Source organism: Cervus canadensis, chromosome 12, assembly GCF_019320065.1.
Source record: "Cervus canadensis isolate Bull #8, Minnesota chromosome 12, ASM1932006v1, whole genome shotgun sequence".
NCBI lineage: Eukaryota > Metazoa > Chordata > Mammalia > Artiodactyla > Cervidae > Cervus > Cervus canadensis.
The window spans coordinates 54,791,055-54,810,386 of record NC_057397.1 but is presented as its reverse complement, the minus strand read 5'-3'; the positions used below and the strand labels follow the sequence as shown (position 1 = coordinate 54,810,386).

Genomic DNA, 19,332 nt, shown 5'->3' with positions numbered 1-19,332 from the left:
ACAGTGTCATGTAGCATTAAAATACAATTTCATTTTAGATTTTAAAAAAAATAGCTATAGTATATTAAAGGTAGCTGTTTTACAGTGTTCTTATGTCTGTTGAATATCTACTCAAGTGCTTGGGATTCAACCCTCCATTTTAGGAAGGGCATATGAAATTTAGAAAGGAAGTCTAAATATTCTTTCCTCATATAGGCTTAAAAAATTAGATCTACTTATTAGAGTAGGAAAAGTTATGTTAAAATTTGGTAGTTCTTTTCAAGTATATAAGAGTCTGTGAGACTGACGAAGAAGCAGTCTTGTTTATTATTTCAAAAGGACAAGTCATAACTATTAGGTATTACAGTGTGGCAGGTTTTAGTTCAAAACTCTGAAGAACTTTGCTATTATAAGAAAACTATTTTATAAGGTATTGTGAATTTACTCATAAGACATGAAACGCTTTTGTTAGAGGTATTTAAAACAGAAATTAAAAGGCACCTGTCTAATCATCTTACTTTTGTACATAATACTGATCTTTGGGAGAACTATGAGTTCTGCGAACTTGGATATAAAAAATTTTAAGTGAAATCTTAACATTTTTAAGGATTAAGAATATAAACAGTAAAGTACAGAAAAGCACCAGACATACCTGTGACTTTGTCCCCAGCGGAACTCACATATTTTCAAATCAATTTAGTATTGTTGTAGATATCACAGAATGTTGTCTATGGCCATGTACTTCAAAATTATCATTATAAGAGTCATCTCTAGATCTTGTTATTTAATGTATTAATAAAGAAGCATATATACCTATATATCCAATTAAAAAGTGTTTTGATAATTGTGTTTCAGTATAATTGTTTTTCTTTGTAAACTTCTATTTTAAGTATTCAAAAAAAAAAGTCCATTCTGTAAAGGAGGTCTATAAGGCTTCACTGTGGGAATGCTTCATGGCATCAAAAAAGTTAAGAACCTGTGATCTAACTAATTAATACCTTGTAAAATGTTACTGATAAATTCATTATAGCTTGAAATTTTAAAAAGTTCCTCAGTGAATGGATTCTGCTGAATTCCTAGGTTTCACAGACAAGCACTCACCTTTTCTCTGCTCCCAACACGTGAGGGAGTTATTAAATGATCAGGACCAGTCATTCGATTCAGGAGCAACTGAATGTGTATGTGTCCATTGTGTGTATCTTTAGGGTGGCGATATAAGAGATACAGTTTTCAACATTCTCAAGATGATTTATATATGTGTGTGTGTATGTATATGTAAAAAATATCATCATATGAATATATTCTCATCAAAGAAGTAATTGAAAATGTAAGTTTAAGCTGTGCTGGAGATCTTCTCCAAATGTAAAAAAAAGTTGACTTTTTTCCCTTTTTTAAAATAATAAAAACATTTTGAGCTGATCTCCCTCAGAATATGATGAGAAGGGAAAAGTACTTATTGGGGAAAGCTATTCATTTGGCTTTAATAATCTGCTTAGTTTTATTTAGTTCACTGAAATGCCTTTATCTTTTCTTTTTTTAAAGACTCCTGATGTAGTCCACCCAAAAGAAGCAACTCCCTCATCTGCTTTTACTGCTATTCGACCTGCACGAGTTGTGTCTTCAACTTCTGAGGAGGAAGAAGCATTCACTGAGAAATTTCTTAAAATTAATTGCAGATATATTACCAGTGGCAAGGTAAGGAATAGCACTTTAGAAAAACTTGTAATCCTTTTTTATTTATTACCAAAATATGACAGTTTGCATTTATATTTTTAGTATCAGCACATGGTGATCATTTTAAAATAATCTTGTGAAATAGGCAGTTCTTTTCCTTTACCATTGGAGAAGGAAATGACAACCCACTCCAGTATTCTTGCCTGGGAAACCCATAGACAGAGAAGCCTGGTGGGCTAGAGATGGGGTTGCAAAAGAGTCGGACATGACTTAGTGACTAAATATTCCTTCACCATGGGGAAAAAAGAAACTTTTTAAGAAAAGGTGAGCAAGTGCAGGGTTTCTCTATCCTGGCCAGAATTCAAATCCAGTTTGAATCTGTTTTATATACCACAGTTGTTGATTTTCTAAGGCAGAGAACTTCTAGTCTTCAAAGGAAATTAGAGTAAAAGTACCACAGTGTTCAGAAGAAATCCACATATACTGACTTAAGAAGTCACACATGAAAACCATTTCTTTATAGTTGTAGTTCATAAACTATGAGTATTTGAGATAGATGTTTAGTGCTATAAATTTCCCTCGTGTACTGTTTTAACTGCATCCAGAGTTCTGTTTTGTTGTATTTTTATTCATTACTTTCTCTTTATTTCTTCTTTGGCCCATGGAATACTTAGAAGTTTCTTGGTTTAGTTTCTTTGTTAGTTGGTGTTTTTCAAGATACCTTTCTGTTACTGATTTCTAATGTTTTTCCATGTGGTTAGAGAACATATGACGACTATTTGAAAACTTAATGTTTTATGGTACACAATGTGGTAAACCTTGATACTTGTTAAATGTGTACTTGAAAAGAATATGTATTCAACTGTTGTTGGGAGAAATAGTCTATAAATATCAATTATGTCAAGTTGAGTGTTATTTTTCTGTATCCCTACTGATTTTCTTTTTGTTCTATTAATTATTGACAGAAGGACGTTGAAATACCTCTATAATTGTGGGTTTGTCTGTTTCCCCCCTCCTCGTCTATCAGTTTTTATTTTGTTATTTTGAAATGCTGTGCTTAGGTACAAAAATGTTTGGGATTCTTAAATTGTCTAGATGAATCGATTCATTTAGTTATGAAAAACTGTTTATTCTTGGTAATACTCTTTGCTGTGAAATCTGCTTTGATGGTTATGGGTGTAGTCATTTCAGCTTCCTTTTGGTTAGTGTTAACTTGGTTTCTGTATTGTCTTATTCTTAAAGTGGGATTCCATAGTTTACATCAGAATTCACTCTTTGTGTCCTGCATTCTGTGGGTTTTCAGAAATGTATAATGACATGTATCCAGCATTGCAGTATTATACAGAGTAGTTGCATTGCCCCCTATATCCTCTGTGCTCTGTCTGTTCATCCATCCTTTTCTTTGAACCCTTGGAAACTACTTATCTTTTTATTATCTCCATAGTTTTTCAATTTGTCAGTGTCATACAGTTATTATAGAATCCTGAAGTATGATTGAGTAATTTCAGACTTGGTTCTTTTAACATGCATTTAAGAGTCTTCCATGTCTTTCATGGGCTTCCCTGCTGCCTCAGCACTAAAGAATCCGCTTGCCAATTCAGGAGATGCGAATTCAGCCCCTGAGTCAGGAAGATCCCCTGGAGAAGGAAATGGCAACCCACTCCAGTATTCTTGCCTGGAAAATCTCATGGACAGAGGAACCTGGCAGACTACAGTCCATGGGGTCACAAAAAGTAGGATATGACTTAGTAACTGAACAACAACAACATGTCTTTCATGGCTTGACGACTTGTTTTTGTTGCTGTGACTGTACAACAGTTTATCCATTCACCTACTGAAGGACATCTTGGCTGCTTTCAAGTTTAGACACTTAAGGAATATAGTTGCTATAAACATAAGTATGCAGGTTTTGTATATACATATATTTTTACTTCCTTTGATTGAATACTAAGGAGTGTGATTGGTAGATCATGAGGTAAGACTGGATTTAGCTCTGTAAGAAACTACCAAGCTGCCTTTCAAAGTGGCTGCATTATTTTGTTTTACTGCCAGCAGTCGCTGAGAGTTGCTGTTGCTCCATATGCTCACCAGAATTCCCTGTTGTCAGTGTTTTAGATTTTAGTTAGGCTTGTTGGTCTTTAATGGTAATGTAATTTATACCTCCCTAATGATTTGTGATATTGAGCATCTTTTCATTTGCTTATTCTCTGTGCTATACAGTAGGGCTTTGGCTATCTATTTTATTTTTTTTAAGTTTTAATTTTTAATCTAACACTTTAAAAGATCAACTAGTACAAAAAGGCATATAATGAATAGCAGTAGATCCATGCCCACCCTTCTCAACTTTTGTTTCCCCAACCCAGAGGCAGAAACTTTTCTATATGTCTGTTTAGAGGTTAAGTCCATTTTTTCCTAATAATAGGCTTTTCTTAATGTTTCTTAACTTGATGACATGAGGCATTTTCTACTGACTTTCCACTGTCTCCTTGGTTTTTCTACCTCCCTCCCACATATGGTTGTGTCAACTATTTTTAACTCTTCTGTTTGTTACCTTATTCACTTTAAAAATGTAACCCCTAAATTTGTCTTACTCTTTCAACTAGAGACAGTATCTGAACTTCCTTGTTTAGGAGAATAACACCACTATTCCACTTCTTCCCCTCTACCTGCCAACTTGTTGCCTGTACTTGTCAAAGTTGGTTAATATTCCCATTCTCTTCTGTGACCATAATTAAGTCTTCCCTGCTTTGCCTAGAGATTTACTCTAAAAATGAAAAGCCATAGCTAATACTTCCACTGTAATGATTATCTAAGCACTGTTCACTGAATAGCAAAGTTGAACACTATGATTGGATTTTTCCGTGACTGCAGTCTTGATCCACGTGTGCCAGTGTTCAGATTCCCTTTCTCACTCTCCAGGCGATGGTTGAAAAACAGTCACATCTGATGTTGCTTCATACTTGAAGCATGCTCTCTTTGTACAGTTTGAAATGTTTGTTTTTCCCTGTAGCTTCTGTTTGCCCTTGTTTTTTCTTTTGGGATGAGGAAATGTGTGCTTTCCAGATAATGTGATTAGCTTCTAACTTTATTCATCTATTGACTAGAATTGACTCTATTCATTTGAAAGTCTGTTCACTTCTTTTTTCTAATTTGGAAGATTTGCTTCCTATTTGGACCATTTTTGTACACTTTATCTTCATTGAAGTCATTCGTAACTTTTCCTTTTTTCCCCACAGGTTGCCCTGTGCGGGGGATGCTCAGTGTCACTTCCCTATGTTTGTGCTGTCTTTTGTTTTATGTATGCAAGAGCTTTGCAGCTATTTCTGAGGATTTTCAGGTTTTTAAATTCTGTTCCTTGAATTAGCTATTTCCTTGAGATTCAGCTTCTCATTATATCTTAGATTTTTTGGTTATATGCAAGCTTTCCACAAATAATGATTTCTAGCCACCAATTTATATGAAAATATGGGTCAGAGGCAGGACAGGCCAGTAAGTGTGTATGCCTGAGGTGAACTGGTCACTTGGCTCTAGAGGAGGTGAGCTGAGGGTGGAGGTCAGCCATCCTGCTGCCTCCCTCAACCTCAGTGCCACAAAGTTAGTTGCTCTAAATATGTAGCTGCAGGCAGATGTTGAGAATCACTGAAGCCACAACTTAGAAGTAGGGGAAGTTAATACATAGCTGCCAGGCCAGGTCGAAGAAGGTAATCAGCATGCAAGTGAGTCCCTTACCAAAGGGAAGGTCAAGGCCAGGCACGACAGCTGCACCACAAGGCCTGTAGACAGGGCTGCCACAGCCATTGGTCTGGTGTAGCCACCCATTCAGTGCCCAGAGCCCAGCGCTTCCTGCTGGCTCTGTGGCCAAATGGACACATGGTGGGAATTGGTGGGGGAGGTGGATTGTGTGGCCACAGGTATGAGTTACTCTGCAAGGCAAATACCCTCCTCCTCTAGCTGCCCTCAAGCCACTGTGGTCCGGTTATCTATTTTAAATATAGTAGTGTACATAGGTCAGTTCGAAACTCCCAATCTCTCTCACCAGCTAGCCTTACTCCTGATAACCCTGAGTTTGTTCTCTCAATCTGAGTCTGTTACTGTTTTGTAAATAAATTTATTTGTATAAATTTTTTTAGATTATACATGTAAACAATACTACATATTTGCCTTACTCTCTCTGATTTACATGATTTCGTATGATAGTCTCCGGGTCCATGCATGTTGTGCATTTGGCATTATTGCACTGTTTTTAATGACAGAGTAATATTCTATTGTATATATGTGCCACATTCTCTTCATCCATTCCTCTGTAAACAGTACTGCAGTGAACACTGGGATGTGTGTATCTTTTGGAACCATGTTTTTTTCTGGATATATACCCAGAAGTGGGATTACTGGATAATATAGTAGCTCTATTTTTAGCTTTTTAAGGAACTTCCATACTGTCCTCCAAAGTGGCTATATGAATTTACCTTCCCACCAGTAGTGTAGGAGAGTTCCCTTTTCTTCACACCCTCTCCAGCATTTATTGTTTGTAGATTTTTTTAATTAATTTTTTTTTAATTTTAATTACTTATTTTTGGCTATGTTGGGTCTTTCTTGATGCTCATGGACTTCCTCTGGTTGCAGCAAGTAGGGGCTGCTCTAGTTGTGGTACACAGGCTTCTCGTTGCAGTGGCTTCTCTCGTTACAGAGCACAGGCTGGAGGGCCTGCAGGCTTAGTTGCCCTGCGGCATGTGGAACTTTCCTGGACCAGGGATCAAACTTGTGTCCCCTGCGTTGGCAGGCAGATTCTTAACCATTGAACCACCAGGGAAGTCCTGTAGATTTTTCTGATGATGGTCATTCTGACTGGTGTGAGGAAGTATCTTCATGTAGTTTTTTATTTGCATTTCTCTAATAATTAACAATTTGAGCATCTTTTTTTCAGGTATCTCTTGGTCATCTCTATGTCTTCTGTGAAGAAATGTCTGTTTAAATCTTCTGCCTATTTTTTGATTGACTTTTTTTTTTAATTGCTGATCAATTTGATTATGATGTACCTTGGTGTGGGTCATCATCAGAAAATTATACAGGACTTCTTTGGTGGTCCAGTGGTTAAGAATCTGCCTGCCAATGCAGGGGACACAAGTTTGATCCCTGGTCCAGGAAGATTCCACTTTCTTGTCTTGTCTTGTGAAAGTCACTCAGTCGTGTCCAACTCTTTGCAACACCTTGGACTATACAGTCCACGGAATTCTCCAGGCCAGAATACTGGAGTGGGTAGCCTTTCCTTCCTCCAGAGGATCTTCCCAGAGATCAAACCCAGGTCCCGCCCATTGCAGGCGGATACTTTACCAGCTAAGCCACAAAGGAAACCCAAGAATAGGGGAGTGGGTAGCCTATGCCTTCTCCAGCAGATCTTCTGAACCCAGGAATCGAATGGGGTGGGTTGCAGGCAGATTCTCAAGGATCAACTAAACCTGCATGCTGTAGAGCCTGTGCTCTGGAATGAGAGTTTGAAAATGGGATTTAGAAAGAATGTATATATTAACCCTGTTGACTTAAAAAAATGCACAACATGCACAACACCTCAGATAGCTCTGAGAAACTGTTCAAATAGGTTGTGGGGAAGCACAGTATATATGTGATTTTGGTAAAGGGGGAATACATGCAATCAAGCAATAATTTTTGGTAGGAAGTTTCCGCTGGTCTCGTGAAGCTTCTGCTAGTCATAGGAAACAGTTGTCACCATGAAGGATTTTAGTGCTTTCCTAGATATGAAGAGATACAAGAATTGGGCTCATAAAATCAGCTCCTGAGTATGTCTTACTATCTAAAGACCTACCCTTCCAGTTTTCCCAGAGCACAGAGTGCCACAATTCTGCTCTCCACCCTAAACTCCTTCAAGGGGTGTTGAAGGTCAGCAGCTGCAGCAGTACACGATTTAATCTTTGTAGAGGTAGATGACAAGCACCCACGGCAAACACCAGTTAGTTGACTGGGCCCCATCATGGTCTTAAATTCAATCATACTTTGGGAGGCATTTCATGACCATCCATCCCACATAGCTAGCAAGGCTCATTCCTAGGTGATGATTTTGCTGATAGGCAAAATTCAGTGTGCTATTCCTGGACTAAGTCTGTATAGTCAGAGATCTCTGGACATCTGTCTTCTAATTATGATCCAGGGAAGTAATCCCTCTTCTTTTATCCTCCCATGTCTAGAATTACACTGTTACAATCATTGATACCATACAGAACTATGTATTTGATCAACTGCTTCACATTGCCTAGTTGTCATTATGTTCATTGGAGGTTCAGTCACACCTTTGGTATTGTAAGAAACAATAATATTGTAAAACCGGCAAAGGATAAATAATATAGCTAGCAATATTATTAAGGTCATAATTAGAATTAAGCCAAGAACTTCTGTTAGGTTTAGCCCAATGTATTCTCAGGTCATCTGATGTATGTTCTATACTAATCTTTATCTTTCAGGGAAATTATATATTGGCACTGTCCATAAAGCTCCCAGTCCAATTTCCTAGTGTTACTAGGCTGGTTATCCTTAGTATAATTTAATTGTTCTCAAGATTAAGTGCTAAGTCACTTCAGTCATGTCTGACTCTGTGTGACCCTGTTAACTGTAACCCACCAGACTCCTCTGTCCATGGGAAGGGGGGGCCTTAAATCTAAAATGACCACAGCCTGATGTTAACCTTATAAATCCATCCCATAACTGTGGGAGGTTTTCTTCCTTGACTGAATTTTGCTTGTTGTTCTGATTGAGCTTGAGTAGTTCAGAGGAAAGTTCATATTATGACCAGGGTCAGAGCAGGCATTATTAATTAGCCAGATGAGAGGATCCCACCTACTAATACTGAATCACTTTATGCAGAAGTCAAAGAAACATTGTAAATCAACAGTACTTCAGAAATAAATAAATGGATAAGTAGTATGGGATTAAAGAATTTTTGGTACTTGAGTTGGAGTGATTAATGTTTGTAACTCAAATGTGGAAAGATTATAGTATAAAGCATTTGACTTTTTGGATTTTGGATCTTAGTCCTACCACTTATTAGTTAGCTATGTTGTTGATTATTTATAACAGATTGCCTCAGTTCAGTTCAATCACTCAGTCATGTCCAGCTCTTTGCGATCTCATGAATCGCAGCACGCCAGGCCTCCCTGTCCATCACCAACTCCCGGAGTTTACTCAAACTCATGTCCATCGAGTTGGTGATGCCACCCAATTGCCTAGCCTCTCTCAATTTTAATTTTCTCGCCTCCATTCTCATTTCAGAACTATAATTGTGAAGAAATGAAAAATATATATATAAAGCATGGTACATACAAAGCATTCAGTAAATATTAGCTAATATTAGTGGGATCAACTTCTTATGTACTTCAGTTTGCTCATTTGTAAGGTTAGAGGGTTGGGTTCTTTATGTTTGTTTTGCTATTTATATAAATATATTTAAAATGCCATAGCTTTTCATGATTAAATTAAAGTAGATACCATATGCCTTAGAAGTCATAGAAGTCATCTAATCTGTCTCATGTTACAGATGAAGAAACAGCCCCAGAGGCTGTGCTTGCCCAAGGCCACATAAGTAGGCTAGCAGAGTCAAGTAAAGTGGAGACTTATTTTTAAAGATACTTTAAATAGATTGTACTGTTTTCCTTTTATAGTGGATTGGGTTATAGGCACATTATTTATTAAACTTGCATTGTCTGCATGAAACTATTTGATACCTTTGGTGAGGGAACAACACAAGAAGTTGTGTGCAAATTAATGTGAAACAAGGCTTATGCCTTTGGAGGACTTTACAGTCCTCCTTACATTACTGCAATTATCTTGCTGATATAACTCAACATTTTACTGAGGCTGCAGATTTTAATTCATGACTTGACTGATTGATGGTGAATATAATATTCTTTGTACTTTGCCCTGCTAGCAAGGAGAATTTACTGGGGAAATTTGGGTATTATTAAAAGCATTTTCATGAGAATGCCATAGTGCTTGAGTGTACTACTTTTGTATAAGGTAGGTGGCCTAACATGGGAAGAAAATCAGTAAAAATATCTAAAATAATTTTTGAAAATTTAAACTTTGAAGATTAAACATTATTTTCTTTTTTCATCTTAGGGCACAGTCAGTGGTGTATTGCTAGTTACACCAAATAATATAATGTTTGACCCACATAAAACTGACCCATTGGTTCAAGAGAATGGCTGTGAGGAATATGGCATCATGTGTCCAATGGAAGAGGTGATGTCAGCGGCAATGTACAAAGAAATTTTGGATAGCAAAATAAAGGAATCCTTACCCATGTAAGAGTGATATTTATACTCCTTTGCAATTTTATTTCATCTGGTTAGTTGACCTTGGTCTAATAACTCTTTTAAGTATCTTTTAATAGTTTTATTATAGATGCTTTTCATTTTATCAGTAATGAAACATATATAGTATTGAAAAGATTATTCGTACTGTACTGGAATAGTTAGGAATTGTTTTAAATTGATATTTGCATATTTGGTCAGAGAACCTGATATTTAAAAGTAACCTATAGTATTCATTTAATTCAATGTTTACCAGCCCTTTTTCTTCAGATACAGAATTCATAATTCTAAATTATTTTTATTAGTAATTTAAAGGAATATAAGTAATCAAGGATACCTTTCAAATTTTCTTTAGAAAAGCCTGGAGAGTTGGGTGTGGGATTTGGGAAAGGTGATGAGCAAAGACCTGACATTGATAAAACCAGAGCAGCTTTGTCTTTTATTTACTGATTTATATGTTTGCATCCTTCTCTCTCAGGAAAGTGTAAAATATAGGGGAGAGACCCACAGATTGCACAAGTTTAAAGTTAACCTTGGAATGTACTGGTTATGGAATTTGTGTGATTCAGGTAACAGGTGTGAGGTTACAGGTCAGCACAGCCTGTGAAAGTAATGACAGAAAAGGGAAGGATAATAAATAAAAGAAGAAAATAAAAGATAGATATACAAAGAGAAGAATAGGAAAGTACAAGGGAAGAAAATTGAAATAGAAAAGAACTTCCCTATTTCTTCGTAATTTGTCATTCCTTTGTCAACAGTTTAAAAACTGTCTTCACTTTAACTGATACTGAGATTTCTGTTCCTGTAATAACCTACAAAGTTGATAATGATTGTTTTAAAATTAACCTTTGTGAGACAGAACTACTTACAAAAGAGACTTACAAAAGAGAGAAAGTTATTTTTGTTTCTGAGGCAGGCTACATAAATTGTTAGAATACCTAAGGTAGAATAAAATCATTTATTTAAGAATCTCCATTATACCTGCCACCCCAATAGATAACTGTTTTGGCTTGGTAAACTCATCTTTAGAGGTGCAGATTATTCCTAAGATTGCCTCTACTGTTAGTAATTTAATATATCATCATCCAGAATCAGTCTGAGCAAATAAAGATTACTGTGGCAGGTGGAGAGGTGAGACAAAGGTGAAGGAGTGAAGGATTAGATTAAAAGAGAATCAAGATTATAGGTATGTCAGTCGTGGGTGAGATCATTTTCTCTTGCCCTGATTTCCCATTTGTGTGAGGGTACTCTGGGATTTTACTGAGTGTTATGTGGCATGGTCCATATCTGTTCTACACAGGTGCTGTGGGACTCTTCCTCTTGTAAATCACCTTTTTATCATTTAGAACATCACCTGGAAAAGACCATATATTTGATCCAAACATTTTTTAAAAATTACTCCAAAAAGACATTTCTTTCAATCCTGCCTTATGAATTGATTAAAAACAAATATCTGGCAACAGATCAGATAAATGAGTTGTGTGGTTTTGCAGAATAATTTTATCTTTGGTAAAAATGAGGTGTATAAGATTTGATTGGTTTTCTACTGTCTTATACTGGGAAGTTGATTTCAAAGGTCTTCTTCAGGGACAATAGCAGCGTGACTGACATGAAAAAGGAAAAGTTACAACACTTATCTAAATCTGTGTCCTGTTGGATTTAATTAACTTTATCTCTTATCTAAGGGTCTTTTACAGATAGTTTCTCAAACCTTTTTGCTGAGTTCCAGGACTGTTGTCTGGAAAATCCCATGGATGGAGCAGCATGACATGCTGCTGTGCCTGGGGTTACAAAGAGCTCAACTTCACTTTCTTTCAGGCCTCTGTATGTGCAGTTTTAGTCAATCACCAGTAGATGACACTGTTACATATTTAATAGCACAGACTAGATGCTTGCATTTCTGAAGGTGAATCAATCAGTGCAAGGAAGGCAGAGACAGGAATTGGACTTCAACTAATTGATAATTTTTAAAAACTAAATTTTACCTATCCTATGCACAGTGAAAATTATGTTTATCATTATAAAAATATCAAATACTAGAATAAGAGGAAAAGAGTTACCCAGCTTCACCATCCAGAGGTCAGCAATAAATTTTGTGTCAACTTACTTCCCAGTCTTTTCTATTCTCAAACTTGCATAAATATTCTTTTCCCACTAAAAACTCATGTAGTTTCCATTTACTAGTTTTTAGCCATCATTTTAAATTGTTGATTTGTATCTTATGCTATAGTGTTTGCACTGCCTCCTGGCAGAACTTAAACTACCTAACCTTTGAACATTAGTGCTTGTATATTACAAATGGCATTAAACATGGAAATCTAGAAGTAACGATGAATCATTCAGCTAGCTAATATCTAACCTGTTAGCTGAACAAGTTCTCTTAGAATTGTTAAGAGTTGTCACTGGAACCATGAAGAATTCCTCTAAGTACTTTTGCCTTGATTCTTTTCAGGTTGATTTTTAGCTTTGCATTTGAGTCATTTATTTAGTTTAATTTCTATTTAAATCTATATAAGCACTATGTGTGTGTACATAGTATCAGTCAATGTGCTTTATTAACACATTTATAATTTTAATCAAAACTTTATTTAAGCCTATTTTTCATATTTCATCAGTGAGTAAATTTTAGTTTAGAATTACAGCTTCACCCAAAAGTTGTGTCTTCAGTTTCTCTCCAGGTAGATCAATTCAGTAAATCTTACATTGATATTTCCCATAGCTTAAGTAGTTGATGCAAAAACTTGACTTAATTACTTGTTCTATATGAATCAGTTTTTTAGTATGCTATTAAGAGATGTATGCTACAGAAAAGCCTTTTTAATGATATTAATTCAGTGTTAAGTTTGTGGAAAATAAAATTCTATAATTTAAAAAATAATGACTTTAAATTTTGTTTACTAACAGAGAGATAGATCAGTTATCAGGAAGGGACTTCTGCCATTTAAAGAAAGTGACAAGAAGTAATACTGATGAAGTAGACTCAAGAATCCGTGATGCGGGTAATGACAGTGCCAGCACTGCTCCTAGGAGCACTGAGGAGTCTCTTTCTGAAGATGTGTTCACAGAATCAGAACTGTCTCCTATTCGGGAGGAGCTTATTTCTTCAGATGAGCTGCGACACGATAAATCATCTGGTGCGTCATCAGAATCTGTGCAGACCGTCACTCAGAGTGGAGTAGAGTGTTTGACGGTCATCTCAGAAGCTGCTAGTACTCCCGATCACTTAAAATCTGGTTCTGGACACACTGCCAATGAAGTTGGGACTCTTTCTCTTAAAACTGGTTTAAATCTTGAAATGGCCACTAAGGAAGGAGATCAGGCTACAGATAATCTTCAAAAAATATCAGGTCTTAATGAACAAAGCACAGGTATAAAAAAAGGTAACCAGGATTTTCCTCTTAATGAGAATTCACTACATCAAGAAGAAGTTGAAAAAGAAAGTATGCCTTGTGGGGAAGCAATAGAATTTAAACAAAAGCAAGTTGTCAACAAAGGAAAACAAGGAAGGGAACAAAATCAGGACTCAGAGACTGAGGTAGAAGAGCTACGGAAACTCTGGAAATCCCATTCCATGCAACAAACTAAACAGCAAAGGGAGAATATTCAACAGGTGTCACAAAAAGAAATTAAGCATAAAATAGCAACAGCCGATATAGAAGGTAAGTGTTGAGGAATATATTAAATTATTTTAATATAATTTAATATATATAATATATATAATTTAATATAAATTATAATATATTAAATTATTAAAAATAACAGTTTGTCTTACTGTATATTGTCCCTCTCTTTGCTCACTGACTCAAAAGCTGCTGTATCTTAGGCCACTCTGAAGGATAATCTAGTGGCCCTTGACAGATGTTTCTCTGGTACAAGTACATAGTGTCTGGTTACTACTGTCTTATCTCACAGTGGATTGTACACATAATGAGCATCTTTTCCACCATGTTAAAGCATTCCTGATCCACTGCATTCTGTCTTTAAACTATTTTTTGAAAATGCACACAAGTCTGTAATACCTATGATTTCTCCCTTGTTTTTTTTTTTAAGTTCTTGGTATGTTACGTCATTAGAATACCTTTTAAAACTGTGTAGTTTGTTAGTTGCTCAGTCATGTCTGACCCTTTGCAACCCCATGGACTGTAGCCCACCACACTCCGCTGTCCGTGGAATTTTCCAGGTGAGAATACTGGAGTGGGTAGACATTCCCTTCTCCAGGGGAATCTTCCCAACTAGGGGTCAAACCTAGGTCTCCTGCTTTGCAGGCAGATTCTTTACAGTCTGAGCCACCAGGGAAGCCCCTTAAAATTGTATATATAATATCATAATTGCAATTTGTAATTGCCAAAGTTATATAACCCCTTCATTTTTTAAAAGTGTAATTAGACATAAAAATCTGTTTTGAAATTCTTTCAAGTATCCACAAGTTCTGTCATTGTCTGGTTGTGTTTCTTTAAAAAGCAGTACTAAGGAGACTCCCTGGCTGTCCACTGGTTAAGACTGTGCTTCCAGTGCAGCAGGCCAAAGTTCAGTCCCTGGTCAGGGAACTAAGATCCCAGATGCCATGTGCTATGGCCATAAATGAATTAAAGATTTTTTAAATTTAAAATAAATAAAAAGCAGAACTAAGATAATTATCATTTTCTCTTTCAATTTTGTATTTTCATACTGTTGCTGACTTTTGAAAATTATAGTAATAGTTTTTATTTCTACTACACAATGATTCTGCTTTGTACATTATGTTAAAAGTGGTATAACTCAAGTATCTTAGCTAACATTTCTCATATTCTGTTGGAGTATTGGTTTCAGATTGATCTAATTTACGTATTTATGTTCTGTAATTAAAATTTTAATTGTTAAAATAAGCATAAAATAAGATTTGCGAGTTTAACCATTTTTAATATAAAATATAGGAGCTTTAGGCATATTCACATTGTTGTACAACCATCACCACCATCCATTTCCAGAACTTTTTCATCTTCCTGAGCTGAAACTCTCTACTCATTAAATGATAACTTCCATTCTCCCCTCCTTAGAGTCCTTGGCAAGCACCATTCTTCATTTTGTCTCTATGAATTGTGTCTGTACCCTAAGTATCTCATATAAGTGGGATCATGCAATATTTTCCCTTTTGTGTGTGGCTTATATCCGTTAGCATAATGGCTTCAAGTTTCATCTATGTTGTAGTGTGTCAGAATTTTCTTTCTATATAAAGCTGAATAATATTCCATTGTACACAGCACATTTTCTTTATATGTTCATTTGTTGATAGACATTTGAGTTGTTTCCACCTTTTGGCTGTTGTGAATAATAATGCTGCTATGAACATTAGTGTACAAATAATTTGTTTGATTTCCTTCTTTCAGTTTTTTTACTTTGGTTATATACCAGAACTAGATTTGCTGGATTCTGTGATAATTCTGTGTTTACTTTTTTGATGAACCATTGATCTGTTTTCCACAGTGGCTATACCATTTTATAGTCCCACCAGCAACACACTAGGGTTTGATTCAGTTTTTCAAAACAGGGAATTTTCTTTACATTTAGATATACTGAATTTAGATATACTGAGATATACTGTATATAATTTAGATATACTGAAGACCTAAGGATTATATTCAATAGATGTTTAGGAATTACATTCTATAAAAGATTGAATTTTTTCATTATTCAGAGTTAATGAATGTTCATTAAAGAACTTTTGACAAATATGTTGCTTTTTAGAAAATTTACAAAAAATTACCTGGAATTCATCACCTGGAGATGATCATTGTTAATATTGTGGTGTGTTTATCTTTGCTGTTTAGTGTTTATGTGTATCTACATACACACATTTATATACACACACATATACAATATTGATATAATTTGAATATATCTTCATATATGTATATTTTTCATATAAAATTAGGATTACGTGTAGTATAGTTTCTTGCTTTTTTCACTTCATATTTTATGTCATGAACATTTTCCTGTGTCGTCATACAGCTGACCCTTGAACAACCCAAGGGTTAAGGGATGACACATACTCCTCTCCCACATTCAAAAATTTACGTATAACTTTACAATCTGCCCTCCATGTCTGTGGTTCTGCATACATGGATTCAGCCAACCATGTATCGTAGCATTATAGTATGTATTGAAGAAGAGCTACACAGAAGTGGACCTGTGCAGTTCAACCCTGTGTTGTTCAAGGGTCAGCTTGAACCCGTGTAGTTCTTTCATGGTTTTCAATGGCCCTGTAATTTAGCTATTTCTGTATTTATTAAGCCACTCAGTTGTTATTAACAATTCATATTATTAAGATTGATGTTGTGACGAATACTGGCATAGATATCTTTATTTGATATGTTTGTGTTTGGTTGTCTTATATTCTGAAATCTTGGAAAATTATAAAATGTTGCATTCTGGTTGACCCAGTAATATAGTAGACTACTTGTATTTTATTGAGTTTGTTTGGGTGCAGGCTTTGATTGAGTTTTCCTATTATGACACATTACTAAAAGGAGAACATTTGGTAGATATGTTTAGATAGGTGTTCCTGGATTGCTGCTATTTGGTTTCCTCTTTTTGTATGTGCATATGGAGGGAGGACAAGAAAACTAGTTGTTTTTTTTTTTTTTTATTAGTTGGAGGCTAATTACTTCACAACATTTCAGTGGGTTTTGTCATACATTGATATGAATCAGCCATAGATTTACACGTATTCCCCATCCCGATCCCCCCTCCCACCTCCCTCTCCACCCGATTCCTCTGCGTCTTCCCAGTGCACCAGGCCCGAGCACTTGTCTCATGCATCCCACCTGGGCTGGTGATCTGTTTCACCATAGATAGTATACATGCTGTTCTTTTGAAACATCCCACCCTCACCTTCTCCCACAGAGTTCAAAAGTCTGTTCTGTATTCTGTGTCTCTTTTTCTGTTTTGCATATAGGGTTATCGTTACCATCTTTCTAAATTCCATAATATATGTGTTAGTATGCTGTAATGTTCTTTATCTTTCTGGCTTACTTCACTCTGTATAATGGGCTCCAGTTTCATCCATCTCATTAGAACTGATTCAAATGAATTCTTTTAATGGCTGAGTAATATTCCATGGTGTATATGTACCACAGCTTCCTTATCCATTCATCTGCTGATGGGCATCTAGGTTGCTTCCATGTCCTGGCTATTATAAACAGTGCTGCGATGAACATTGGGGTGCACGTGTCTCTTTCAGATCTGGTTTCCTCAGTGTGTATGCCCAGAAGTGGGATTGCTGGGTCATATGGCAGTTCTATTTCCAGCTTTTTAAGAAATCTCCACACTGTTCTCCATAGTGGCTGTACTAGTTTGCATTCCCACCAACAGTGTAAGAGGGTTCCCTTTTCTCCACACCCTCTCCAGCATTTATTTCTTATAGACTTTTGGATAGCAGCCATCCTGACTGGCGTGTAATGGTACCTCATTGTGGTTTTGATTTGCATTTCTCTGATAATGAGTGATGTTGAGCATCTTTTCATGTGTTTGTTAGCCATCTGTATGTCTTCTTTGGAGAAATGTCTGTTTAGTTCTTTGGCCCATTTTTTGATTGGGTCATTTATTTTTCTGGAATTGAGCTGCAGGAGTTGCTTGTATATTTTTGAGATTAATCCTTTGTTTCTTCATTTGCTATTATTTTCTCCCAATCTGAGGGCTGTCTTTTCACCTTACTTATAGTTTCCTTTGTAGTGCAAAAGCTTTTAAGTTTCTTTAGGTCCCATTTGTTTAGTTTTGCTTTTATTTCCAATATTCTGGGAGGTGGGTCATAGAGGATCTTGCTGTGATTTATGTCGGAGAGTGTTTTGCCTATGTTCTCCTCTAGGAGTTTTATAGTTTCTGGTCTTACATTTAGATCTTTAATCCATTTTGAGTTTATTTTTGTGTATGGTGTTAGAAAGTGTTCTAGTTTCATTCTTTTACAAGTGGTTGACCAGTTTTCCCAGCACCACTTGTTAAAGAGTTTGTCTTTTTTCCATTGTATATCCTTGCCTCCTTTGTCAAAGATAAGGTGTCCATAGGTTCGTGGATTTATCTCTGGGCTTTCTATTCTGTTCCATTGGAAACCAGCTCCTTTTAATATTGGATTGAGATTCAGGGTATGCTAGGTTGCCAAGTTTAGCAAGTAGCTAATTTTTAAGTAGCTAATTTTAAGAAACTTGAAATTCTATATAGGGAACTATTCAAAGTTTCTGATCTTTTATCATAAAACTATATAACGTAAATATATAATGGAATATAATTGTGAGAAAAATAGTAAAAGTTCTTCTTTTAACCTGATGCAAATGCTGGGGCTCAGATAGATTACGCACCTTGTGCAGTGTTACACAGGAAAAAGCCATGACTAGTATCCAGGTCTCCTGACTATGGCAAGGTGCCTTTTCTTCCATAGTGTGCCTCCTTTGTAAGCTGATTAGTGTCCAGTTTCCTGAGTTGATCCACATGTCAGACCTTCAGTGTGTCGTATGTCAGCATCTGTGGTTGGAAAGGTTAGAGATGATTCATGCTTCATAAACTAAGCGGATGGCTGAATCTAGCACATTGTTTTTGTCACACCTTCATATGTATGTAAAAGCTTCAGAAAATTTTTTACTGAATATTTTGTGTAACAACCATATTACAGTAAAACTTTTAAAATTCTTCAAACTTATTTAGATATTGTTCTAGAAGGGTGATAGTGTGCAGAATATTGTATATGTATGTGTATGAATAATTACTTTAGTGTGGTTGTTACAAAAATTTAACCAGAATTTCTGGATCTTCTAAATTTTTTTCTAATACTCTTAGACATAATATCAGTTTATAACTTGGGTGTTAGTTTATTAGTCTTGCTATACTTGTCACTTTTGATGGAAAAATATATAAGCTACTTAAGAGAATTCACCTTTCAGTAAAGTAATGTTTTATTCTGTAATTATTTTTCAGAAGTTTGGAGATTAACATTACTTTGTCTAAATTGTTTTAAATTATTCAGACATGGTATATGAGAATTGAATAAACACTCTATCTCAATTCTAGGTTCTGCACTTTTAAAAGAAAAGAGAAGGCATCGATTGCATAAGTTCTTATGTCTCAGAGTCGGAAAACCTATGAGGAAAACATTTGTATCTCAAGCAAGTGCAACAATGCAACAGTATGCACAGAGAGATAAGAAACATGAATATTGGTTTGCTGTGCCACAAGAAAGGTAAAACAATAACAACAAAATCTGGAAAACATTGAGATTCCTTGAGTTGAAATTATTTTGTATAATAGTTCACACCAGTAGCAAAGTACTGAAATAGTTTATGATTAAAACCTGACATTAAATCTGTTCAAAATCAGTTAGCTCCTCTTTAATTTA

General features: G+C 35.7%; 1 protein-coding gene and 1 pseudogene across 12 annotated transcripts in view; one reads left to right on the top strand and one right to left on the bottom strand.

Annotated features, from left to right (window-relative positions):
• The window catches only part of OXR1 (oxidation resistance 1), a 486,852-nt gene that overhangs the window by 432,869 nt on the left and 34,651 nt on the right, over window positions 1–19,332 (top strand). For all 12 annotated transcript variants that reach the window (XM_043483377.1, XM_043483381.1, XM_043483380.1 and 9 more), the window contains 4 exons: window positions 1,522–1,674; window positions 9,778–9,962; window positions 12,876–13,630; window positions 19,008–19,176. In XM_043483377.1, coding sequence (XP_043339312.1) covers window positions 1,522–1,674; window positions 9,778–9,962; window positions 12,876–13,630; window positions 19,008–19,176 — 1,262 coding nt within the window. The remainder of the gene's footprint in view (window positions 1–1,521; window positions 1,675–9,777; window positions 9,963–12,875; window positions 13,631–19,007; window positions 19,177–19,332) is intronic.
• On the bottom strand, window positions 5,258–5,867 carry LOC122451483 (annotated as a pseudogene).